This window comes from Ipomoea triloba, chromosome 11 (assembly GCF_003576645.1).
Source record: "Ipomoea triloba cultivar NCNSP0323 chromosome 11, ASM357664v1".
Lineage (NCBI taxonomy): Eukaryota > Viridiplantae > Streptophyta > Magnoliopsida > Solanales > Convolvulaceae > Ipomoea > Ipomoea triloba.
In genome coordinates this window covers 647,613-674,288 of record NC_044926.1, presented here as the reverse complement: position 1 = coordinate 674,288, position 26,676 = coordinate 647,613, and the positions used below count along the sequence as shown (strand labels likewise).

Here is a 26,676-nt window from a genome sequence, read left to right as displayed (position 1 = left end):
ATTCCTTCACCTATTATACCTCTCCACTAAATTCCATGATTCCCCACTGCAGCCGCGGATGGGAAGATTGACATGAAAAATGGGGCCCACTGCACCTTCCGTAATCCGCAGTAGATTTATCAGTTTAAAGAACGAAACCTGTGACTATAAAAACCAAACAAGATTGTTCACAAAACTTCGAGAATTCCGAGATAGCCATAAATAAATAAACCTATAAGTGAGCAAACACTATGAGGCTTTACTACACTGAGATTAGACCTTGCAAGATGGCAATAATGGATGCAGTGGTCTCACTGTCATCGAAACAGAGAGTGGTGGTCACCGCCGCCTCATCCGCCGGTGCCGCCGCCACTACGCAATTCACAACCTTAAAGAACACGAAATCTTGGACGACACTTGGGAATGCCGCCTCGTCCAAGTGTCTTGTGGCGGCGGACAGAGCCGCCAAGCTTTGCAGCAAGTGGATGGAGTATCAAGGGATAAGGGATTGGGAAGGATTGCTAGATCCCCTCGATGATTATCTCCGTAAGGAGATTTTAAGGTATGGCGATTTCGTCGAGGCGGCGTACCGGAGTTTCGACTTCGACACGTCATCGCCGACGTACGCCACGTGTCAGTATGACGAGGATGCCGTCATGAGCAAGTGCGGGCTGGGTGGGAGCGGGTACAAGGTGACTAGGAACTTGTACGGGACGTGTTCGGTAAACGTGCCACGTTGGACGAATTTGGTGTCCCCGAAGTCCAGCTGGATTGGGTATGTGGCGGTCTGCGATGACAAGGACGAGATCCGCCGACTGGGCCGCCGCGACGTGGTGATTGCCTACCGAGGCACCGCCACCCCTCCGGAGTGGCTCGAGAATTTGCGTGCCACGTTGACGTGCTTGCCTGATGACATGGCTCCGAGAAACTGCGAACCCATGGTCCAACGTGGATTCTTGAGCTTGTACACGTCGACATCCGACACCCACCCAAGCCTGAAAGACACAATCCGCGACGAAATCACCAAAATCATCGAAACCTACGGCGACGAGCCACTAAGTATAACAATCACAGGGCACAGCCTCGGCGCCGCGCTAGCCACAATAACAGCGTACGACATTACCACTAAATTCCGTCACGCCCCGCTAGTGACGGTCGTTTCATTCGGCGGTCCAAGGGTGGGTAACAAGAACTTCCGGTCCCAATTGGAAAAGAGTGGCACCAAGGTACTAAGAATCGTAAACTCCGACGACCCAATCACTAAAGTCCCAGGATTCGTGGTCGATCCGGATGACGTGTCGGATTGCGGGACCACCCAATCCAGTGGCATGCTGAGCTGGCTCCAAAAGCGTGTGGACAGCCAATGGGTGTATGCTGAGGTGGGCAAAGAGCTCCGAGTCAGCAGCAGCAAGGACTCATCGTACAGCAAGGGCGTTGCCACTTGTCACGATCTCAAGACTTATCTGCACTTGATAGATAATTGGTCAACCTGTAATTGTCCATTGAGAGCTACAGCTAAGAGAGTGATGGAAAAAAATCATGGGAAAAGGAGGAGAGTGCTTTTGTAGCCACAAACCGGACCACGCGGTAGTGATGAATAGACATTCAAAAAACATGTTAAATACAAATTAAATATAATGTGCAGAAATCGTTAAATCGTTGGTAGCATTTTTTTGTTTTTTTTTACTTCTCATCTAATTTTCTTTCATGCTTCCAATTTCGATGACAAAATGACAAATTCTACGACCAGTCTTTGCACTAATTAACTAATCTTGGTAATGGTAATTATAACACCAACACGTACGTTTGTAAAATGACAAATTCTAGAAACGTACGTGTTGGTGTTATAATTACCATTACCAAGATTAGTTAATTAGTGCAAAGACTGGTTGGGTTGTGTTTTATACTTTTATGTTAAGTTATAATTTAATAATGATATTTAGATACCGACTTTTGGGCTTTCAAAAAAAAAAAAGATACCGACTTTTGGAGTGTAATTATTGGATTGATTGACAAGCGTATTGCCTTGTTATTCAATTTTTATATCATGGACCATAGTCTAACATGCCTATTTCGAACCGACAAATTCAGATCAGGTAACTGCATTGATAGTATAAATATATAGGGAAGTTCCAAATATGAATAAATTAATAGGTCGGATCGTATTTAGGTTCCGTTCTAGTATGCTTAGCTTATTGGTTTAAATATTGAGCTTGGGTAAAGACGTGAGGCTAGAAGATTCCGAGCTATAGCGTAGTAGGTAAAAAGGTCACAAGTTCTCCCTATTCTAACATTAAACGTGGTATTTATAGCGAAAAAAAAAAAAGGGAGACACATGCCAGACTCTCAGTATGTCTACTACGTGTTGCACATACAACTAGTTGGCTCGGTAGCATCGCCCTGACATCCAAGTGTATCAATATTCCTAACCTCCCACGAGGGATGGGTTAAAGTTAAGAGCCTAGGCCCAAAATCTCACGCAACCCTGTCCGGGACAACCGTCCCGACCTAAACAGGTCAGGGTCGGTCACAAGACAATGAAGTACCACAACAGCCATGATTCTAGCTCGGTCGTAGCATTTAGGTCTAGAATATCAAGCTAATGGTCAGTCAAGGTCAAGAATGATTCCTCTCGGTGACCTGACCGGATACTAAGCAAGTACACGGTGCGTAGTATATTCTCTATCATGCATGTAACATATATAGATTATCATACAACTTCAGTTTATTTACCTATAGTTGACATATTATGAACTTAAGAATAAAATTAGACCATGGGCAATCCCAACTAAGTTTGTTCGGCAGTTAGTTGGTAACCACACCCTGTGGGAGCCGTATAACCTAAGCTGATTGATCTCTATTGGCAACTTAGACTTATTTACCTTTGGCTTTTTTTGGTTTAAGAATCTAGATTTGTTTACCTTTTTGTAGTTTTTTACTTAGCAGCTTGCTAGTGTCATAAGACGCTCTCTAGACAGAGTACACCTTTGCATAATGGTAAGGTTACACCTTACACGGTTGAAATTATATGTATCAGAGAATTAAAGCAAACTAGGTGGAGTTAATGCCATATGGGGTCCTTTGAATATAATAATTTTGCTACATTTAGTCTTAAACTTACAAATTGACCATCCATGATCCTTTGACTTTCAAATAGTTACCATCTGTGGTCCAAGATAACCACCCACAGTTCTTCAAATTTCAAAATTTAACCAACTGTGGTCCTCTTAAAAGAACCATGAGTGTTAAAATTTGATAGTTGAAGGATCATGGGTAGTTAATTTGGACCGCATATGATAACAATTTGAAAATCGAAGAAGCATTGGTAGTCAATTTAAAAGATTAAGATTAAACGCGGTCAACCACTATACTCGAAGAACGTCCCAAATGGTACTAACTGAGCTAGGTGAGAATGCTCTACACTACTTTCTCGAATACGACAAGCGATGATATTAGAAGAGTACGTGTACGTTTTAAAAACGTTGAATATTTCATTTAGAAAACGTTTACCGAGTGAAGATATATAAATCTAGCATGCATGCAACGGTACATCTTGCGACGTTAAATTGTGACCACCAGTTTACCACCAACGTAGTTTGCATGCTTTATTTCCTAGCATTATTTATATACATGCATGCACAGTTCGCCTGGTATTAGCAGCTTATAAGGTTCATTCATGCATGTGTCGTTGTAGCAATAACTTTTAAGAGCAAACCAAATTGTATATACACAAACTAAATTTGAATTCGAATTTAGATTTCACATGGGCATATGCTTGTCGTAATCTTGATGGTTTTATTACAATTCATATAATGACAACACTTCACTACTTTATTTATCTTGTTTCTAACATAAAATTAAACAACGTGTTTGATCTTAACTAAAAGTTTGAATTAATATTTAAATTAAACGTTTATTAATTCTGATGAATATATTATAAATGGACCTGGAGCATACAATCTGGTGGAGCGGACTCGAACAAGCTTGGCACCTCAGAGGTCCCACGCCAAATGCACCTAGGAGGTCCCACGCCGAGCTTCAAGCTCGGCACCTTGGGGAGGTCCAAGACCGAGCTCGACACCTTGAGGAGGTCCAAGGTTGGGCTTTGACCTTGACGCCTTGGGGAGATCCAAGGCCGAGCTCCGAGCTCTGTGCCTTGAGCAGGCCCAAGGCCGAGCTCCGAGCTCGGTGCCTTCAGCAGGTCCAAGGCCGGGCTCTTGGGCTCAACATCCGTGGCTTCTTGGACAGTTGTAGCGCGCATAGTGAAGGCGTTAGACCTAATTAAGGAGGTCCAAACTACCCGCTTTTTATTGGTGGGTAGTTAGGAGTAAAGTAGTATGAATTCTTGCTAAGTTGCCTCGTTAGAGGATTCCACTCTCTTGTAATACCTTGACACAACTCATTAATATAATACAAACTTTGTCTCTGTGACTAGTAATTCATTGTGTTTTCCATTCTATTTTCGCTGTCTTTATCTTTTATTATTTATCATTTGATTATTGGGTTATTTGAGTCGGACCAACTGGGTCAATATAATCCATCAATTTGTATGTATATTATAGGAAACACGCTGAAATTATGTGATGAAAATTATTGTACTTTTCCAAGCTTCTAATAAATTATTCTGAAATTTTTTTAAGAATTACTCCGTAATACACAAGTTCGATAATTGTCAAACACTATTTCAGTCGAACTCGATATACATCATTTTTCTAGTGCAATTTACTTCTGATTTGTGGGCTATTGCAATCATCAAAATCATTGCTCGTCCAACGCACATAACCATCCAGCTAGCTAGTTCTACTTATTTCGGAATCCATGGCGCATCACAACAGTGCCTGTAACCAACGACATGAGAGTTCAATCTCCGGACCACCGACAACCTATCCTAGTACGTCGTCGTACAAGGTTTTCCAAATCTAGCGTGAATCTCACATTCTCACCACCTCAATTTAGCATAGCCAGCTTGTCATCACTAATAATAAACAAATAATTACAGGGCCACTGCTTAGATTAACCAAAATCTGATCTGACTGAAAGGTTAAATCACACTCAGATCATTTCAGTGCGTGTCAATGTGTCATGCATCCATCAACCATATACAGTAGTATCAACGTATCATTATCTTTTCCATTTCCACCTTGTACAAAAGCTAAATATATCCGATAGTCCCAATCAAACTGGTCAAATTGTTGATTATGTAACTATAAAATTATAAGTTTGACTCTGGGTGACAGTTGTCTATAGGTCTTCTTAATTTGAGGCCTCTAGCTATGAACAATTTAGACTGATTTATCTTTTTCGTATACATTCTCGAATAATGAATGTGAATTTCTGTCATCGTTATAAAATAGAAAAAGAAAAAAAAAAAAAGCTAAATATATTATCTCCGTCATATCGTATCATGGGATTTGCTGATTTGCGGCTTTTGTGAGTGGAGGCTCAAAGGCCATGCAGAAACCTTGCATGGCATTCATCCACAGATTAATGATTGCAACCCACAAAATAATTATTAAATACAAAAATAACAATTAAGAAATCTAAAGAAGAAAGGTAGCATAAAAGATAATCTTTATTATATTTGATGGACCGGCTTTTTACTAAAGATATATATACATCTAGTGCTCTATTTTCAGCAACTTTATTTTTGTGTTTGTATATACCTATTACCTAATTTAAGATTATATTCTTGCATGGCATGAATTGCATGCATATATATAATTATAACGTGAAAGACGCCATCTAAAGGTATATATGCAAAAATATTAATTTCGTAAATGGGGAGATGAAAAGAAGTACTCATCCTAAGTATGATTCATCAAGCAATTATGGTGTATATAGATTATTTCAAATAATTCATCAATTCAACAATTCCTCTTACTATTCTCATTAAATGCTCTAGATTTGTAAAGAAAGTTTTTCTAAATTAAATAGTTAAGTGTTTGGTCCTGACAAATACTATCAGAGACATATTCTGCTCGAGGGATTATTGTGCGGATTTGACTACTATGCAAGTATAAGAAAAATAAAGTTGTGTATTATTAGTTATCAATTATAACTTTTGACATAGTGATATGCTCTTGATTAAGACAATTGGTATAAGAAGCAGGGATTCTTGCATGATGCTAACTACTGCTCAAGTACTAAAAAAAAATTGTATGTTTTCGTTAGTAGCTATAACTTTTGGCGTACTAGTAAGCGTTTGATCTGACAAACTAGTTAGCTAGACTAGCTATTAAGTTGTGTGAACATATATAACATATAAAATATAAATAATAAACAATTCAATAATTTCTAGTTAAAGAAAAAGCAAATGCATCTTTAATGTAATATCATAACTAAATTCATATGAAAGATTATGGGTTCTAGTCTTCTTGATGTATAAGTCTTAATGGCAATGGCGTCCCACTATTATGGAACAGTTTTGAAAAAGTTAAATAAAGAAATGGTTAGCCTGCATTGTGGTGGGCTGCTTCATGTCATTTATGAGTCCTCCGACAACTCTTTTATATATAAGTTCTTTATATATATTAACCATTTAAATTTGTGACAATTGACATTCCTTTTATATATTTTTTTCACTTTCTGTGATGATTTGACAAATTAATTGCTCATTGCCCGGTCTTTTCCTAACCTGGAAGCTTTTAAATTTTGTTTTATAAATAAAGATACTTTTAAACTTTTTTTTAAATCAATTTTTTTTATTGTCATTACTTTGACACTAATTTGAAGAGGTGGATCAATCGACTAACGTGTACTTCTATAAAGATTAGACCAACATTTAATGCTCTCTTCTAGAATTAGAGACCAACATTTAATGCTCACTAGTTAAAGAAAAAGCAAATGCATATTTAATGTAGATCCTGGTCCATGGTATAATTTAATGTTCTCTTCAGTGTAGTATTAGAAACTGGAATAATGAGCAAGATATTTGTATTCTATAGTAGCTTGGTGATGATCCGCCGTTTGATTGAAATGATGGAATTAGAGGGGGAAAGGAATAACATGAGAATTACGAAGGAATTTGAATTCCTATTGTTTGGTATGCAAGAATATAAGTACTTGGTAGATATGAGAATTATATTGAAAGGATTGACAAATTATACCATGGACTAAGATCTACCTTGCATTATAATTACAAGCACATGAACTGTTAACTATATGTACAAAATATGTTAATTGCAGATACATAACATGTTAACCAACATCTTATGCGTTTACCTTTGACATATTTTATACAAGCGGTTATTCATTCAGGTATCAAATCTAAAAATCTGACATATATTGGACTTAAAATTAAACCAAATATATTTGATAGAGAAACGAGTCAAATACACCCCCGAACTTTACCTGAGAAGCCAATTAAGCCCCGAATTAACTTTTGAAAGTTACAATTAGCTAGCTAGGTACATAAACATGTGAATTTAGTACATCAAGACCCAAATACCTTTTAGTGACCTTTTACTAGGTTGACCGATCATGTTTCGATGGCGACAGTGACCAGCACGTCGCCAAAGAAGGTTTGGTCGCCTTGTCCTGCGACTGGAGATGGCGACCAACCAGTCGCCTACTCTATCCCATGGTGATGATGGCGATCAAACCTGGTTGCCATCTCCGTGACAGAGGAGGAGACCAAACCTGGTCACCTCCTCCACCCCTTGGAGATGGCGACCAGTTTTGTCGCCATCTCCAGTCGTCGGAGAAGGCCACCAACCCTTCTCCGGTGACATGTTGGTTGCTGTCTTCGGTTTTCGTCACAAGAACGCCGTTAAACAACCTAGTGATATGTTTTTACATGTCCCTAACTGTATTTCGGTTAGTAAACCGAAATACAATATGAATTATGGTCCAATGTATAACAATTGCATTAAGTTTTCGTGGGCTTCTTCCTCAAATTCCAAGTCCTCTATAGCCTAGTCCATCATAGGGGCCCCAATTTGTTTGTATATACAAATTGAGAGCTTGTATGTTGAATTTTCTCGGATCAGACTCTCATAAGGTCAATTGAGATCTTTAATAAGCCTCCATGTTGGACTTGGACATTTTGTTGGGTCTATCAAAATGATATGGGTTCAACTATCATTAAATTTCAAACTCCATGAACTCTTTAGGGTTTTATTGGACTTAAATTTGGCCAAACTTAGCAAAAACCCAGATTCACCTTGTCACAATTTACGTACTGAATGTTCACAATTCAAATTGTAAACATTCAGTAGGTAAATTGTGAACATTCAATATATAAATTGTGAATATTCAGTATGTAAATTGTGTATTTTTTACCCAGGTTCACCTTGAATAATTTTCCCTTCTCCAATCACTAGGCATGTTCCCCAATTTTGTTATGTATACATACAAATTGTTTGAATAACGTATCTATATATTTGTCAAAATTATAATTTTTGTTAGTTTATATATTTGTTAATGACTAATATTTACCATCATGAGAATAATGCACTTTTGGCTAGTCCAAAGCTCGGTCCTCCGACTTTTTAGTTGGTTCACTTACAAACTGCTTCAAACTAGTGAGAGGTTACGTGCCCTCACCCCTCCCCACACCTTGTGTCCTCTAAAAGAATATATCATAAATTCATCATTTTGAGAGAGAGAAAAAAAAAATTATAACTATATTCTACTCACTGCCTCATTATTTCTTGTGCATGTAATATTATGTGTAACTTTGATATATAAAAAATTTTGCAGTTGATATGCGCAAGACATCCTCGATGAAGCTCTTCCTGTAACCTAATCGGTAAAAATCATAATAAGATAAACTAACATAAATTGTCACAAGTGACCTATTCAAATTAACAAGGGTAATAGGTATTTCCCACAACTCCACAAGGATATATATGTTGACAAACGCTACATTTTATTTTATTTTATTTTATTTTACTTTTGCACCAATCGAAGATGCAAATGACTAATTATTTATTGGAACGTGGCTCTTTTTTTAAAAATTCTAATAATACAAAAATAGTGCATAAGATAAGATTATTTTTTAGTCTAATAATGTTTGATCATTAATTGTCCAACTGCTTCAATAATTGGAGTATATCAATAAACATATAAACATATACTAGTGGAGTAAAGGGCACTGTACGTTTATTTATTTATTTATTTTTATATTCACAATTATTTGCTGAACAACTTTTTAAAATGATTTTTATCATAATTAAGTTTTAAAAATAATAATACGATTTTTTTTTTTTGTGATAGATATCCAAACAAGTAGTATATTATAAGAATTTTAGCATAACCATTACAATATCAATAAAAAAAAATCGGGTCTAAAGTATCCTAATGCTCTGATCTCAACCGTTTGTAACCATCGGTGATTATGATTTATTATGATGTGTTATCATCTAGTTAACACATGGTAAAGTCTCTCAAATTAATTTTAGCACGTAATAATGTAAAAATATATTAAAATATTTAATATAGTGTATTGTTTTTTTTTTTAATACGAGGGGACAAAGTTCAAAGAAAAACCTACAAGGACCTCAACGAAGAAACACCTATTGCATCAAAATTTGATGACTATCCATTTTTATTTTTTTTTTGAATGACTTTTTAATTTAGAAATTTTATTTCTCAAAATTTTAACTAGATGAACTTTCTATTAAAAAAATACATTTTTAAAAAAATTATTTTAATTTCTGCCAACTCCACCCATAGCTAACAGCTCTCCTCTTGTCGCCAAATACTTCCAAAATATTACGACACAGACTAATTAATTATATATTCATTGTCCATTTTTTAATTTAAATTTTTTAAATAATTTCCATATTAATAGATAGTGACACAAATGGCAATTACTATACTATAATGTTTATCTTTGTACTTTGTAAGGCGCATGTAACTAGATTCTCTTGCAGCATATCACCACCCAAATATTTGTTTATGTCCTTATTAATTCAGAAATCTATTACTATATGTTGCCACGTGTTTGGTGATATGAACAAATTAACTATAATATATAATAAATCAAATTCTATAATATACCGATGAGTAAAAATAAAAATAATGGATATTATGAATTGAAGAGACGGTGGACAGTAATAAAACACACGGTCTTGTCCCTTTTCTCTCTAAAACCAAAAGCCTTTCTCTGCTGCTCAACTTCGGCTTCCACTGTCGGCCTCCGGCCGGAGCTCTAATGGAGCTTTGAGCCGGCGGTTTTGGTCACCTTCTACGTTTGCTCTGGCTCTTCTTCCGCCCCGACCACCGTCGCAGCTCCGTCCGCCTCCGACCACCGCCACAGATCTTCTTCTTCCGTTTTCTTTCCCTTTAAATAAAATAATAGTAGGTAGGTATTGAGGTTTGTGTTGGTAGTCTTGAACTCCCAACCCTACTTTGGCTTTACCACTTTTTATTTTCTCTATTATTGTGTTTTTCTCTCGTTACTTTCACGGGCTTTTTTCCTCTCGTTACTTTCACGAGCTTTTCATTATCATTAGCATCAATCGTTTAGTTTGGTTTCGGCAAGTGTTGATCTTATATCCTGGGCGAGCAAAAAAGTATGATGACGAAGACCTAGATCTTTGATGAAGCTTTAAGGTCCTTGAAGGAACATAGCTTCCTAGTTATGAAACAGTCTGCGATTCAAGTTTTCTATAGAATAGTTAGAAAAGTTGTTTCTATGTCTGACTGTAAGGAATGGTTTACCATTTCATTGATCGTTGAGGTAAACGTTTTATGTTATGAATTAATGAAATAGCTACGTTTATCTTCAAAAAAAAAAAAAAAAAAAAAAGAGACGGTGATATTTTTACAAATAAAACAATATTTTTATTTTTATTATTTACAGAAAATGTCATTATTCTTTTTTACTTATAGTATTTAACATTTTTATTGTTTACTCATCAATTATTGTAATGTTTTCACATTTAACCTTACATTTTTCATTTTGTCTTATTACATTCTTTGAGTTTCATATGGTTAAGAATATTAAAAAAAAAAAAAAGAATATTAATTGAGCCTTTGTGTATAAATATCTTAATATTTATTATATGCCATTATAAACTAATCTAATAAATATTTTTTTTTAAATGGTAGAATGGAGTGTGAATATAAGCTCTATCCTTTTTCTTTTCTTGGAGGGATTAGAGTTTCTTTTTGGCTAATCAAAAAAAAAAAAAAAAGAATACTAAATAAAAATTATTTTAACCTTTCCATCCACTTTGGGAAAAAAAAAGTTCATAATCAAACGTATATCATTACTTAAAAATTAGTATTAATGTTAGGTGGAAGTTTGAAACGGCGAGTTCAACATCTTTTCAATGAAATGTTGACTAATATTGTATGTAAATATAATAAAATAAATTTATACATTGTATACTAGCTAGTTATAATTTATAAGTCAAGAAATAAATTAGGTTAAAGTTTTTGTGCCCTTTTAGTAATAATTCATGTCTTTTTTTCTTTTCTTTTCTTCTTTTTGTTTGGCTAATTGCCCCAAAATAGGGGAATGAATAAATTAATTAATTAAAGACCCGGCCCACAGGAAACTAGCAAAAATTATAAATAATGTAAAAAAAAAAAAAAAAGGTAATAGAAGACGACACACGAACTAGCGGTACTATAATGGCCAAATAGCATTAAGATATTGAAGATAATCTTGTAAAGGGATTTGATGTCAATTAAGAAGTGAAGTTGATTACATCCGTTACAGTGTAATAACGTTATTTAAATAAAAAAGCCATGAAAACAAACATCTGAAGTGACATTTCTGTTGTTTGTGAATTTTATAATGCCAAGTAGTTTTAGGTTAGATATATGATTGAATTTTAAGATCAGGTTACAACTATGATCGACTAAGTTGTCAGTATCAGTCTGTCACGTAAATCCTGGTAACATCATCACATTTATTTTAAGAAAATATATAATATTACACTCTCAAACTGAATTTTTGTAAAGTTTCAAGTTTGATTGTCTGTAGAAACTGTTTATTGGCTGATCTGTAGAACCCTGATTTGGCTGAATTAGACAATTTAGATTGATTTATCTCCTTGTAGCCCTTTCCTGACTAGTGTCACAAGATTGATTTTACCTAAATCACGCATTTAAGTAATGGTTACTGACTTTTCAATAAATTAAATGTACTGATGGGGTTTCTCTCGTCACAATATATATATATATATAAATATAATATTATCGTTATACATTCTTTATTGATGGGATAAAAGAGAATATACAGTATATAAAATATAATAATAATAATAATAATATACACATTATATTTTTTCTAAAATATAAATATTAAATTTATAAAATATTTTACATAATTATTATTATTTATAATAATATAAATATTTAAAATCTAAATAAATCTAAGATTTTAATATAAAGTAATAATAATATTAGATACCTATTTTTGCTCATTACGCATAGAAAATACTAATACAGTGCATAACTACAGTAATTTACAAAGTTTTTGGGGTTACAAGCGAATTCCAAAACTATTATTCAAGTGTGTGAAAGACGCAAATTCGACTTGATCAAGAGGGATCTGCAAACATTTCTTGATAAAAGTTTAATTAAGGTAATAATGGCGTGATCAGAATTTGCACAATTTGAACATCTTTAACATAGTTTGGCTACCCAACAAACTATTGGTGTTTGCTACAGCGTTTATTAAATCGATTTTTCTCTTCCTCGGAGAATCTCTGGCCCCGCCGTTTTCCGATAATGAAGCCGCCGGCGATGACGGTGGTAATGATGACGATGATGACGGTGGGGATGATGGCAATGATGACGACGACGGTGACGAAGAAGAGGAAGAGGCGCGTGGCGGCTCCGTGGAACGCGCGCGCCGCCGCGGCTTCACTCTATGCGGCTCCGGCATGTTTGAGCCGATTAGGTGCGGGAAGTTGAGCAGCGCGCGCGAGCCGCGCAGCTTGAAGGCGGTGCGGTCGTAAGCCACCGCCGCGTCCTCCGGCGTCTCGTACGTTCCCAGCCAAATCCTCGCGCCTTTCCTCCCCGGATCCCTTATCTCCGCCGCGAATTTCCCCCACGGCCGCCGCCTCACGCCCCGGTACCGCTTCCAATCCGCCGAAGCCGCCGCCGCCTTCTTCGGCGCCGTATTCGGCGGCGGCGCCGAAGGAGAACTATGATTGGACGCCGCAATATTCGTGTCGTCCGACAACATCAGCAAATCCGAAATTTCGGAGTGATTAAGGAGAATGTCGAGGCTTGATAGATCGTCGTCGGAGAATGTCACTTCCAACTCCGGCGATTCCGTTTGTTCTTCTTTTGGCTCCATTTTTTTTTCTTTTATTAATTTCTTCGAGCCTATATGTTCTTATTTGTAAATGGGCTTTCGAGTCATCAAGGGGACACTATATACTCTAGGTAGATATGTGTGTATATATACATGTATATGTATGTAGGCAAATTATACTGTGCACCATGGTGCACGTAGCAATGTGCACCACGTACCTAAACGACGTCGTTTTGAGCATTGTAAACTAATTGTCCGTCTTTTTTGGAAATCACGTTTTCTGTTTCGGCCGGTCTCTGTATTTATGTTAATATTCTGTGTATCCAGGCAATCATTCTGTGTATTCTAGGCAACCGTTCTGTGTATTATAGGCAACCGTTATGTGTATTCATGTTAGTAACACATGTTGTGATTTCATGTTAGTAACACATGTTGTGATTTGTTTGTGCATTCAAATGTTTAGGAGGATGAGTTTTGTGTATTTTGTGTAAATATTATGTGTATTCATGTTATTAACACAAGTTGTGATGTGTTTGTGCATTCGAATGTTAGGAGGATGAGTTCTGTGTATTTTGTGTCAATATTCTGTGTATTATGGGCAAACATTCTGTGTATTCTAGGCAAATGTTCTGTGTATTCTATATAATGATTATGTGTATTATAGATAATGAATTCCCTGGAGTCATTCGCGTCCACTAACATCTGTGTATTTTGTGTCAATATTCTAGGCAAACATTCTGTGTATTCTAGGCAAACGTTCTGTGTATTATAGATAATGATTATGTGTATTATAGATAATGAATTTCCTGAGTCATTCGCGTCCGCGTCTACTAACACCAAAACGACGTCGTTTTACGTACGTGGTGCACATTGCTATGTGCACCGTGGTGCAGGGTATAACGATTGATGTATGTATGTCTGCATCATATATGTTATGTTGATCATATATTTTCATTGTTGGTGAATAATTTAATTCTCATTATTTAATTAGGGGTTATAGCATAGTTGTCACTTTTATAAGGTCAAAATTTTATATAATAAGGTTTCATTAACTTTTGTTCATTGTCTCTATCAACGCATCATCCAACAAGTATAAGTCATACATGAACACAACTCCTTTAAAATTTTATTGTTTTATTTTGATTCGTAAAAATAAATAAATAAATAAAATATGTAACTCTAATTGAATTAGACATGACAATATTATATATGTGTCGTTGTGGCTTAGAGGGCTAAATTTATTTATTGAACCTGATCGAAGCAAGTATAATGATATAAAATTGGGCATTTACTACTTTAGTTTTTAACAAGTAACAAGTGTTTGACATTATCTGACAATTGGTATCAGAGTATGCGAGAGGTATATTCTAAAAGGTGATTGTTGGGCACATCTAAGAACTTAATCCTACAACATATATAGTTCGCCAATTTGCACAACAATTAACTTCATGATAGATAAAGTTGGTTAATTAGCTATATGCCCTAAGCATCAAAATTTCTAATTTTCCCCTTTAGTACACTCAAGTATACTTATTGTCAGCACGAGCTTAGCTTATTAGTTCAGTAGGCAACATTTGAAAGAAGAGACCACAGTTCAAACCATAATAGTGACAGTGTGAAAATTATGTTTAAAATATACTGATCATTTGTGCACACCAGGATTGATTTTAATTTTGATCCAAAGGGATTGCATTTTTTTCACTGAGGTTTAGTACTAGGTAGAGATCGAATTTAATATCGACGGCTGGGGACAAGATTCATTTGTATATTGAAGAAGATAGTCCCACATACTGTAATAAGATTCTCTTGTAAATTATAAAAAAAAATATTTTTTTTTTAAATAATGGAGGAAATGTGCTACCTGACTTTGCTGTCTTCCCTTTATCACTAATTTACTTGTAAAAGGGATAATAGGAACAAAATACAATACGTAATATAATAATAATTATGCCATCAGTATATTAATTTTATGGATGACAGATATTTGATTAAAGCAGTAGGTGATGTTAATCATGTGTTGTTCAATTATTGATGTTATTTTTTGAAGTACATCGTATGTATGTAGTCGCATGTATGGGGATGCAAATGATCCAATCAATGATATTTATTACGAGTATAAAATTTATAAATATTATTCTCTTCAATCTAGGTACTATTATTTTAAAATAAGTTTGGATCTAAACAAGAGCTTATCTTTTTTACTCTCTTAGAAACGGGTGAATAAAGTAAATTGTGAGATGTATTTGTTTGGTTAAATTTATACTTCTCTTCTTTTTTTTTTTTTTTTTTTGATAAGATTTAAACTATGTACTTTAAGACTGTTTGCAAAGTAAAGGAGTTTTTTTCCAAAATGATCCATCGACTATTGCTCATTCTCAATTTTGCATTTCGACTTTCAATTGCACCTAATGTGGTCCCTCGACTTTAAAAAACTCACCCAATTTGGTCCTCCGTTACATATTCCGTCAAATCAGTGTTAAAATGGAGGGTATTTTCGTCCATTTACCAATTGTTAGCCTAATAAACATTGAGAAATAGTTGATGGACCGTTTTGAGGATAGTCAAGGGACCATTTTGGGAAAAACTATTTTATTTATTTCATTTTTGTTTATTTTCATTTTTTAGACTTTATAAAATTAGAATTTCTATACATTTTTTTTCTTACAAATATAAATACTTAAAATCGTGCAATCCATCCTAAAAATTTTTAACTTTTTTTACAGACTTTTTCCCTCTATCTAAATATACAAACTATTCCTATGAAGTTTTACAATAAGTTCCGTAAATTTCATAAATACTCATTTTTTAAGCACCGATTAAAATAATTCTTAGTCACATCCACATAGTCGAGGGACCATTTTGGGAAAAAACTCCAAAGTAAAGCTTTTGGACTTTATTTTGAATTGGCCGGTTAACCAGATTAGACAAACCAATTAAGCTTTTGGACCTTATTCTACGTACAACATATATTTTAATGATGTCGCTCTGTTTGTATGTGTGTGTGTATGTATGTGTGTGTGTATATATATATATATATTTTGTGAATGAGGTAAATTGAATTGAGGGATGTGTCTCAATTAATTGATATCTCTATATATTAGTTAGCGAAGTAAATTTTATGAATTTAATTTGACTTTATTGAGCTTCAAATCTGAGAATGTTAAAGATGTTGATTATATTGAAGTCTTTAGTAGTTTTAACATGTGAAAATTATGTTAATTTTTTTTAAAGAATAATAAGTGCTTTTGTAATTCTGTTATAATTAATAAAAAAATATTATTTGTGAATAATGGTTATTCGTTCTGGAAAGTGCCTGATATTACAAAGGATAAAGCGTAATATGTTTTTCTTCTTTTTAATGAAAATTGATGAGTTGTCGGAGAAGAGAAGAATATTGTGAACAAATTACTCAATCAAATATGTGGGTACATATAACGTATGATGATTGCAACAGAGTCAATAGCATTCAAAAAAAAAAAGAAAAAAAAAAAGAATATGTGGATACATATAACGTATGATGATTGCTATATTCATAACGATGAGTATACATTATACGATGAATACAGTCCTAATTGTTGGACAGATGTCTGGAGTGTAAAATTTAGGCTAAGAAAATGTGACGTTAGTTGCTAATAATAGTCTGAGTACAAGTTTGAATGTATACCTCCTTATCACATGAGCTCAATATTTATATTAGCCATTGATTAATTAATTTAGTCTAATCAATGAACCGTTTCACTTACTCTCTTCATTGGCGTATTACTTTCACTGTTTCGAGTTAAATTAAAAATATTTCAAATCAGGTTTAATAACTTATCCAATTTTTTCATCACTGACATAATCGATCCATTGTACTTGTATAAGAACACAAAATAAAATAAAGAAGACATGAAAAATATAATCATATAGTAATATTATTGATGAGTTATTATTTTATTATTTGTATTATTATTCTGGGGAACAGTATGGGATCACATGGAATCAACTGTCATAAGCTTTTTTTTTTTTTTTAATGAATATTGCTGACACAACCACGTTTAATTATATTATTATTATTATTATTATTATTATTATTATTATTATATGATCAGATCAATTCAAAACTAGTAAGTCCATAAAGACATACAAATTAACCATATCCGTTCATCTAAAATGATCAAGAGTATAAATAAATTTTAAAAAATATGGTAATATTTCTGTAATTATAACATATCAGAGTATTTGAAAATACTTGATAGTGTATTCGCGAATAATTGTTATAGTGTTATTGCACTCAAAATTTATAATAGTACACTCATATGTGCACTATTGGTTATTCGGAATGCATTCTCAAGCGCTTTCAAATGAACTTACATAATTACATAAATGTCACAACATTTTTTTTAATTTTTATTTTCAATCATTGTTGAACTCAAATGAATAAATGAGATTAATCAGCATTTCTCCTATGATCTTTCCAATATATATAATTTTGATAATTATATTAGGGATAAAGTTGAACTTGGAGGCTAATCATCGATGACTAATGAAATTTTGGAGCTATTGAAGACATATAGAATCCGCACACATAAACATATCTCATATTATTAGTTACTCTCTAATTTGTATCATATAATAATAATAATAATAATCTGTGAAATACACCAATAGTGTTAGCAAACACATAGCAATAAAATACACCACAAAACACATCATTAAGTACACATAAACGCATCACACACAGTTCGGAAACGCACAATTAGGTGTGACGAGGTATGGTGCAATTATTTTGGTGTGTGGTACGTTTTGTGGTGCATTGATGCAATTCATTGTTGTGTGTTTCTATATGTGTGTGTGTGCGCGAGCGTGCATGTATGTGAGTAAAAGGGTAATAGGTTTTGTATGTAATTACTAGAGATTTAAAATTTCCATCCAATAGTAAGATAACAAAAATAGGTAAATAAACCTGACAATGGATATCAAAACCATAGTAGGGTGAAATAGTCCCCAACCATACAAATGGACTATATAAACGAATAAAACAATATTAACAATAAAGTTCTCCCAAAATGGATTACCAAGTGAATAGAGTATTTTTGTACTACAAAGTCACCAGTTTAATTTGTGTCAACATACATATTCTTGGTCGAGTCTATTACATAGTGTCTTTTTAGTGCAGTTTACCTCTCTACTGGGCTATATGGTAGGAGCGAAGTTCACTCAATGCACACCATCAAATATTCTCCATAAAAACACACACACACACAAATCCCTAACAAATTCAACTAACAACTAAATTTTTCTTTGCCCTTCTTCTCTTTTTTTGATCGGAACGGAAAAATAAGATTTTTAGCGCCTAAGAAAGATAATTTCATCCTTCTTATAACGTCATCATACGTATCATCAAAAGTTACATCAATTTCTTACTCGTGAAAAATAATAATGTAAGTAATCAAATAATTAATTGACTTGAACTAACAATCTCCATAGCTACTTCATGAGGATCCCTTATTGAATCAGTTAATTAATATAATGACAACAGATGCATTGCATCAAATCACCATTAGGTAAACCATACATCAAGATTTGAACTTGCATAGAACTGATCACTGCCTTTTGATTGAGAAAAATTAAACAAGAATAATAACTATCATTGTAACTCATTCAATAATTACAACCAACAAGATGGATCGACTTAAAGCCATCACAGCTTTTGCTGGAGAAATATCTGAGTACCAATTTCAAGTGATCTTAATGACACTAATTAAAATTTAATTTATTTGAAGTTATAAGTGGATTCCATGTTCCCATTTCTGGGCAAAATCCCTGAGCTTTTCTTGAATTTTGTTAATTATCTGAGTACCAATTGAGCTGTGGGTCGAAATTGGATTCCAGAGATTGCGTTGATGAGATTGGTTTTGGCTACGGCATTTATTAACTCAATCTTTCTCCTTTTCGGAGACTCGCCGTCGACGAGAGAACTGGGGAGAGGCTCCGCCGGCGGCGATGTTTGGAGGCGTTTCCTAGGCTTCACTCTGACCGGCTCCGGCGCGTCGGAGCTGCCGATAAGGTGCGGGAAATTTAGGACCGCCCGTGAGCCGCGCATCTTATACGCGGCTCGGTCGTAAGCCAACGCCGCATCCTCCGGCTTCTCGTACGTGCCGAGCCATATCCTGAATCCCCGCCGCTTCGGGTCCCTTATCTCCGCCGCAAACTTCCCCCACGGCCGCCGCCGCACCCCTCGGTACCTCCTCCAGTCGTCCGCCGCCGCCTGCCCGGAGACCTCCGCCACCGATTGTGAATTTCCCTCAATTGTTTCCCCACAACTTTCTCCCCAGCTTGAGTGAAATCTACTGGTGGGGTCAGCTAATTCACCAGACAGGGTGGGATCAGTGGTGGGATCAACGAATTCACCTGATAGGGTGGAATCATTGAATTCACAAGACGAATTAGGGTCAACAAATTCATCATATAAGGTGGAATTGGTGAATTTACTAGATAGAGTAGAATCAGTTAATTCATCTGACAAGCTAGAATCAACACATTCAAAGCTAGAATCAACACATTCACCATATAAGGTAGAATTAACGAATTTACCAGATGAGGTGGGGTCAGCGAATTCATGAGACCGAGACACACTCAAAAGTATATCTGATAAATCAGAATCGTTGAGAAGATTTTGGCTTATGGATTCAAGAAGGGAAAGATCGGAGTTTGAGAGATTTTCTTGATACATTCTTATTTGATCTTTTAAGGTTTGAAAGTTGAAATCCCTTTTTCTCTTTGTATGAAGAGATAGATGGATGACTGTTGATGGATGCAAAGGTTGCCAGTGTTTGCTTATATATATATGTGGTTGTCCCTTTCAATGCCGTAGAGGCAAATATATTTGTTTATAGCTTATTGACCTATATGATAATGTTGCTTTGCTTCCTTGAAGATTCCAAATGCTCATATCATGCTTCCTCGAAGAATACATACAAATATTTATAATGTTTACTATATGTATATATTTAGATCATAACTTTCATGCATGATCGAGTTATGTTTTTTATATTAATATTGTGCATATATTTTTGTGCATTATGCACATAAAGGTCCTGTTTGGTAAATAATTAGTCTATCAGTCAATTTTGGCTTATTTGACCACTATTAATTGTTTGGTTAATAAGCTTTTTGTAACTCCAAAATGCTAAAATTCAAAAGGCTACTCAAAGCAGCCTTTTCAATTAGCTTTTTAAGAAAAGAAATTATATCAAACAGCTATCAACTAATAGCTAATTTATCAAACAACTTTCTACAATCAGCTAATATTATCAACAAATCATACATTCTAACCCAAAACAGCCAACCCAATCAGCCAACAGCCATTTACCAAACAGGGCCAAAATATTAGTAAATTTAATAAATATTAATACTTTTATGTTATTATTACCTTTAAAGTTGTAGTTAATTACAAAAGCATAACTTTATTTCTTTAACAATATGCTAAAAGTTTTAATACGTGATTTTATTTATTTATACTTATGTATCAATTAGCGTCATGTTTAATAGTAAATGTTGAACTCGACCCTCGTCAAACCGCTACCTAATAAACTATCAGATCAAACGCTAACCGTTATACTAATTAAAAGTTATAATTAGTAAGCGCAACTTTTTTTTCTTACACTTACATAGCAATTAACGCTATGTTTTGATAGTGAGATGTTGAACTTGATCCTTTAAATCTCTGTCCAACACTCCAATCACATGAAAATTATTTACAGTATATGATAGCAAGAGCTTTATAATTCTATTATAATATTACTAGTTATGCATAATTATATATGATCCTGTCAAAGGTGAGTTATAACAACGGATAAAATCTTATTAAATATTATTAATTAGTTTGGGTAAAGAGAATCTATATAAGTCAATTATGCAGTTATAGAAGTTTGAAAAGTATATCATATAGTAATATATCCACTCAAAACAACATAGCTCAATTAACTGAACAATATTAATATATTTTATAATTTATCTCTCCATGAAATATCGGGTAGGAGCGTGTATATATATATATATATATATATATATATCACCTTATGCCCATATCGGTGACTTATTGTTCATCGAAAAGACGAGATAAATAACACCGCCAAGTCGCCAAAAAGTTTTGAAACAGAATAGAGCACATGCCATTTTTAGAAATTAGAAACGTAACATTATCTTTACACAATAGCGTGCGTTTCATTGTATGCGTGTCTACATAGGCGCTAGCCACGACCAGTAACGTTTCTTTATGGTTTGTCGTGTTCTTCATCAATTTCAGTCATACTGCAAAAACATTGGGAAAGGGAAATCAGATCGAGAGAGAATTGGAGATAAAGTTTTTTAAATTTGAAGATAAATTAATTAATTATGATTAATGAGAATTATTCTCGGACAAAAGTTTAGAAGGTTGAGTCTAAGTGTCCAATATATTGCTATTGAAATTGATGAATATAACATTGCCTGTTATGTATATATATAAGAAAATGTTAAACGAAAGCATAAAAAAGTGAGTACTCAAAACGTGACACTAGTCGCTACGCATATATAAAAAAATAAAATCGTGAATTCATTATTAGTGATATATAATTTTTAACATATAGTGGTAAGCGTTTGATCTTAACAAATAGTAGTATCTAATTAAGATTAATAAGTGCTGAGAAAAAAACATTAGATGAAGGCTTAAAAAGTCGAATTCAGCATCGATCTTATCGAAACAATGTTGATCTGACAATTATATATAAATGAAATTAGAGGAGCCCAAAGTAGTATACTTGCATGTGAAGTGAACTTACTGCATAGACATATGGAATCTTCACACCATAGACATATGGAATCTTCACACGTAAACATATGCATTTCTCGTTACTTCAAATTTGTTGTTATATAAGTGTGAACACTTTAATTTCTATAATATAATTATACATGTGAGAGAGCTGAGACATCCAAGGTTAGTCATACATTATCATTTTATAAAAATGTTATGAATTTCCCCATTTCACTTCATTTTCATGTGCTTCATTGAAAATTCTAAACGTTCACCATGACTCATCAAAGAATATAATATATAATTAAATAGTGTATATTATGTGTTACCGCGTGATGTTATAGGGTAACTAATAAAAATAAGATGTACAATTAAGTAGAGTGTAATACTATACGGTTAGTATATACATTGACATGTATCGATTGCATGCAGTACTACAAATATGGTTTATTACGTCACTTAATAGACGATCAATCGCAGTTCGCATGACTCCACAATAGAGAAAGACCAATGGACCAAGCCTCACTAGGCTTTTTCAAATTAAATGTTGACGCGATCATAAATAAAGACAGTCTTTGCATAAATTTTGGTTGTGTCCTTAGAAATGATCAAGGTCGTTTTGTTGCAGCAAAAGGATCTCATTGGCGGGGAGTTTTCTCTTCTAGAAAAGCGAGGTTGTGGCAGTTAGAGAAGCTCTCAACTGGCTCAAGACCCTCAATTTCGATAATATCCCCATTGTACCAGATTCACTTCAAGACTTAAAGTAGTTCAAGGCCTTAACTCTATTAGGGGTGATTCTTCTTTTCATTTGATTCTTAGAAAGATAAAAACCTTATGAGTAATTTTGCTCAACCGTTTTTAATTTTTACTAAGCAATCTGCGAACTAGGCAGCCCCGCGCCGTACCCCCATCATCTATAATGTGTTATCATCTGATTTGAATTAATGTTATTTATTTGCAAATAAATAAATAAATAAATAAATAATAGACAGAGGTCTTTTAAATAACCATCATCTAATATATTTTTAAATACTATGTCATTTAAAAGACCGCGATTTTGTACATAACTGTCGCTTAACATATACAAGACAGCGATTTTGTACATAATTGTCGCTTAACATATACTATGTCACTTAATATACGGCAATTTTGTAGTAGTGATGAAATGAAAGAAATTATTTTCTTGAGACATTATTTTCCTAACTTGTAGTGAATTCGGTATATATGTAATACAAATGAAAATATGTATTTCATCTCAACTAAAAGGCTAAACTGATAGTTGGATTGCACATCTATATTTATATATTATACGATTACATTTCATCGATCTTCATCAAATCCACCGTTGAATTAATGGCAATTTGGGGAATATTTTAACCGATCTTTTTTGAAAACATTTTTTTTAACCGATCTTAATTAATGACAATAATAACTAAAACTTTGGAGTTAGAAGTGGACTGTGTCCGAGTTGGATTCCAGAAATTGCGTTCATGAGATTGGCTTTGGCTACGGCGTTTATTAACTCAATCTTTCTCCTCCTCTTCATCGGAGACTGGCTTCCGACTGAAGACGACGGCGGCGCATGCGGCGGCGAAGATTGCAGCCGTCTCCTAGGCCTCACTCTCACCGGCTCCGGCGCGTCGGGGCTGCCGATAAGGTGCGGGAAATTGAGGACCGCCCGAGAGCCGCGCATCTTGTATGCGGCTCGGTCATAAGCCAATGCCGCATCCTCCGGCTTCTCGTACGTGCCGAGCCATATCCTGAATCCCCGCCGCTCTGGGTCCCTTATCTCCGCCGCAAACTTCCCCCACGGCCGCCGCCGCACCCCTCGGAACCTCCTCCAGTCCCCGGCCGCCTCTGATTCACGCGCCACCGCACGCCCCTCGTTCCCCATGTGTGAACTTGAGTCATGATCATTGGTGAAATCAGTCAATTCATGTGACGAATTGGTGGAATCAGTTAATTCATAGGACGAATTCGTCCTCAATAACATATCAGAAAAATCGAAACTTGAATTATGACTGTCAGTGAAATCAGTTAATTCATAGGACGAACTCTTCGTCGAAAGTACATCGGAGAAATCATAATCATTGAGAAGATGTTGGCTTATAGATTCAAGAAGGGAAAGATCGGAGCTTGAGAGATTTTCTTGATTCATTTCTCAATAACTTGATGATCTTTAGGGTTTTTCTCTGAGAATTGTTTTGTGTGTACTGTGTAGTGATGAGTGTCGATATGATGGATGCAAAGGTTTTGTCTTTGCTTATTTATATGCTTAGCCCCTTAGTAGGTGTAGATGCCTATACATTTGTTTATTATATTCTTATATCATTCAGGTTCTTCTAAGAAGATTCCAAATTTTCATCACGCTCCTTCCAATAATACAAACAAATATTTATAATATATACAATACATTAATCAAATCATATACCACGTAATCTAAAGTAATTGATTGAATTCAATTTTGAAGGATATGTTACTTTTGACTAACTTACGAAATAGGATTGACTTTGTGTTTGAATTGAGTTATTTCCACATTATCAGGTAGAAATTAAACACGGAGCTTTTCACAAAAATTTTTAGAACTAAACTTTCTGTAGTAATTGACTGGTCAATAAGCTATTTAAGTGTTTGGTAAAATGACTTATTTCATTAGTTTATTGGGACAATAAATCAAAATTAGAAAAACTAAGAAGAGTGTAGTTTTTGGTTAGATGATTGGTCTTATTAATTATGAAATGACAATTTTATCCTTGTTATTTCGTTCTAACATTTATATCTTTCTTCTTGTTGTTTATCAGCTTTGCTCATTTTTCTTTCTCCGTAGTAGTATCAGTAAACTGAAGTTTCTTTGATGGATCATGAGGAATTGAAAATCCTCAAGAAAATCCAATCCGATTTTGGTATTAAATTACAGGAATAATAAGCACGTTTTTGTTTGTTGGATTAACTAATTAATACTTGAGTAATATATTCTGATCAAAATTTATATAAATCTGTACTTATCACGAGTACTTATATATTTTGATTTTGACTTAAGTAGTTTGAATTTGAATATGTAACAAACGTGTTTTTTTAATACGACGTAAGCTTGCAAGTATTACGGGGATGTATTAGATAAAACTTATTTCTGTGTAATAATTTGTAAACTATATAGTAAAAATAAATCGTATTAAGAAGACACATTGCATGACATGCTCAATTATGAAGGATAGAAGAATTATGTTTAACTCATTTGGCCTGTTGAATACTCCGTATATAATATATAAACATAAATTTGCAATCAAATTATCAGCTTAGGTTTTTAGTTGAGATGGAGTACATGCTTCAATTTAGTATCAGAGTCAAACCCATGCCAAAGGTCATCGGCCTGCTAAGGGGTTGAGCATATATAATATATAAACATAAGTATGCAATCCAACTATAAGTTTAGACTTTTAGTTGAGATGGGGCACTTTTTTAATTTGACAACATATAATCTTTTAAAATAAAAAAAAAATAAAAAATTAAACGGATTTTAATATTACAAATTAAACTATGTAGTGTGAATGCACGCATTTTAATATATGATTTTTTTTTATGAAAGGGAATTTTAATGTATGATATGCTCCTGTTTTAACACATGTTTCACAAATATATTCTATCAAATATTTTATTGTTTCGGACTTGCAGGATAGGTGCCATACGTAGAGGACAGGCGTTAGTGGTACTGATATAGTGATATGAGATGTTTCTCCTTTTTTTTTTAGGAATTATGAATTGATGTTTTTATAAGTTTCCAATCATGGAAGAGTGGCAACAGCCTAGTTGGTGTTAGTTGGTGGGCCGCCCGTCAATTAAATAACCAAAATAGAAAAAAATCGATTTGGTTATGATTCTTTTCATGTGTTGACAATTTGATCATACGTAATTACGCAATTATCAAATGAAACCTTAGCATTAAATATATGTAGCATATAGTTTGAGCTTTGATAATTAAGGAAATTCTTATGGCCAAATTTTATGCTTGATAATGTTTTTTTTATATATATAGTTTGGGCTATTTACAAAGCGCTACAATGGGCTTGGGAGAAGAAAACTATGCGAGTGTGGATTAGGAGTGATGCTAAAGATGTAGTTGATTGGATTAATGGAGAAAATAATCTACTTGATTTAAGTGGTGCCATTATTGAACTCAAAAAAAAGAAAAAAAAGTGGTGCCATTATTCGTGCTTGCAAAGATTGGATTAGTAAAGCTAGATTCAGAAATTAAGATTACACATATCTCTCGTGAGCAGAATACAGTGGTTGATGCCTTGGCTAAGGCTGCTGTTTATAGAAGTTGTGATTGGATTGAATTCGAAAGACCTCCGAGTTTCATTCTTGATAGCCTCAAAAATGACAAAATGGATGCTGTGAGTAGGGATGGCAACGGGGCGAGGCGGGGCGGGGAGTATACTCCCCGTCCCCGTCCCCGGCGGGAAATGGAAAATAGTCCTCATCCCCGTCCCCGCGGGGAATTAGGCGGGGACGGGGATTTAGTCATCATCTTAAATTAGTGTAATTTTAATTTTAAAAACTATTATTTTAATTTTAAAAAGTTAATATATATATATATATATATATATATATATATATATATATATATATATATATATATATATATTTCGGGGGCGGGGCGGGGGGGGGGGGGGGGGGGGGCCCCCCCCCCCCCCCCCCCCCC

At 34.4% G+C, this 26,676-nt stretch overlaps 4 protein-coding genes across 4 annotated transcripts; 1 reads left to right on the top strand and 3 right to left on the bottom strand.

The window, feature by feature from the left end:
- The first annotated feature begins 202 nt into the window (after positions 1-202).
- Positions 203-1,647, top strand: LOC115997542 (phospholipase A(1) DAD1, chloroplastic-like). Its single transcript, XM_031237114.1, has one exon. It carries the CDS (start codon positions 231-233, stop codon positions 1,545-1,547), a length of 1,317 nt encoding a protein of 438 aa, XP_031092974.1. The 5' UTR covers positions 203-230; the 3' UTR covers positions 1,548-1,647.
- Positions 1,648-12,364: 10,717 nt separating this feature from the next.
- On the bottom strand, positions 12,365-13,288 carry LOC115997425 (ethylene-responsive transcription factor 13-like). Its single transcript, XM_031236978.1, has one exon. The coding sequence runs from the start codon at positions 13,238-13,240 to the stop codon at positions 12,536-12,538; it is 705 nt and encodes a 234-aa protein (XP_031092838.1). The 5' UTR covers positions 13,241-13,288; the 3' UTR covers positions 12,365-12,535.
- A 5,565-nt stretch (positions 13,289-18,853) lies between these two features.
- LOC115997590 (ethylene-responsive transcription factor 1-like) lies at positions 18,854-19,951 on the bottom strand. Its single transcript, XM_031237179.1, has one exon. The coding sequence runs from the start codon at positions 19,911-19,913 to the stop codon at positions 19,029-19,031; it is 885 nt and encodes a 294-aa protein (XP_031093039.1). The 5' UTR covers positions 19,914-19,951; the 3' UTR covers positions 18,854-19,028.
- Positions 19,952-23,406: 3,455 nt separating this feature from the next.
- On the bottom strand, positions 23,407-24,132 carry LOC115996895 (ethylene-responsive transcription factor 2-like). The gene has a single exon (XM_031236332.1). The coding sequence runs from the start codon at positions 24,130-24,132 to the stop codon at positions 23,407-23,409; it is 726 nt and encodes a 241-aa protein (XP_031092192.1).
- Positions 24,133-26,676: the final 2,544 nt, after the last annotated feature.

Excerpts from the sequence above, each read along its gene's own strand:
- LOC115997542 (XM_031237114.1), top strand. The coding sequence starts at position 231 with ATGAGGCTTTACTACACTGAGATTAGACCTTGCAAGATGGCAATAATG.
- LOC115997425 (XM_031236978.1), bottom strand. The coding sequence starts at position 13,240 with ATGGAGCCAAAAGAAGAACAAACGGAATCGCCGGAGTTGGAAGTGACA.
- LOC115997590 (XM_031237179.1), bottom strand. The coding sequence starts at position 19,913 with ATGTATCAAGAAAATCTCTCAAACTCCGATCTTTCCCTTCTTGAATCC.
- LOC115996895 (XM_031236332.1), bottom strand. The coding sequence starts at position 24,132 with ATGAATCAAGAAAATCTCTCAAGCTCCGATCTTTCCCTTCTTGAATCT.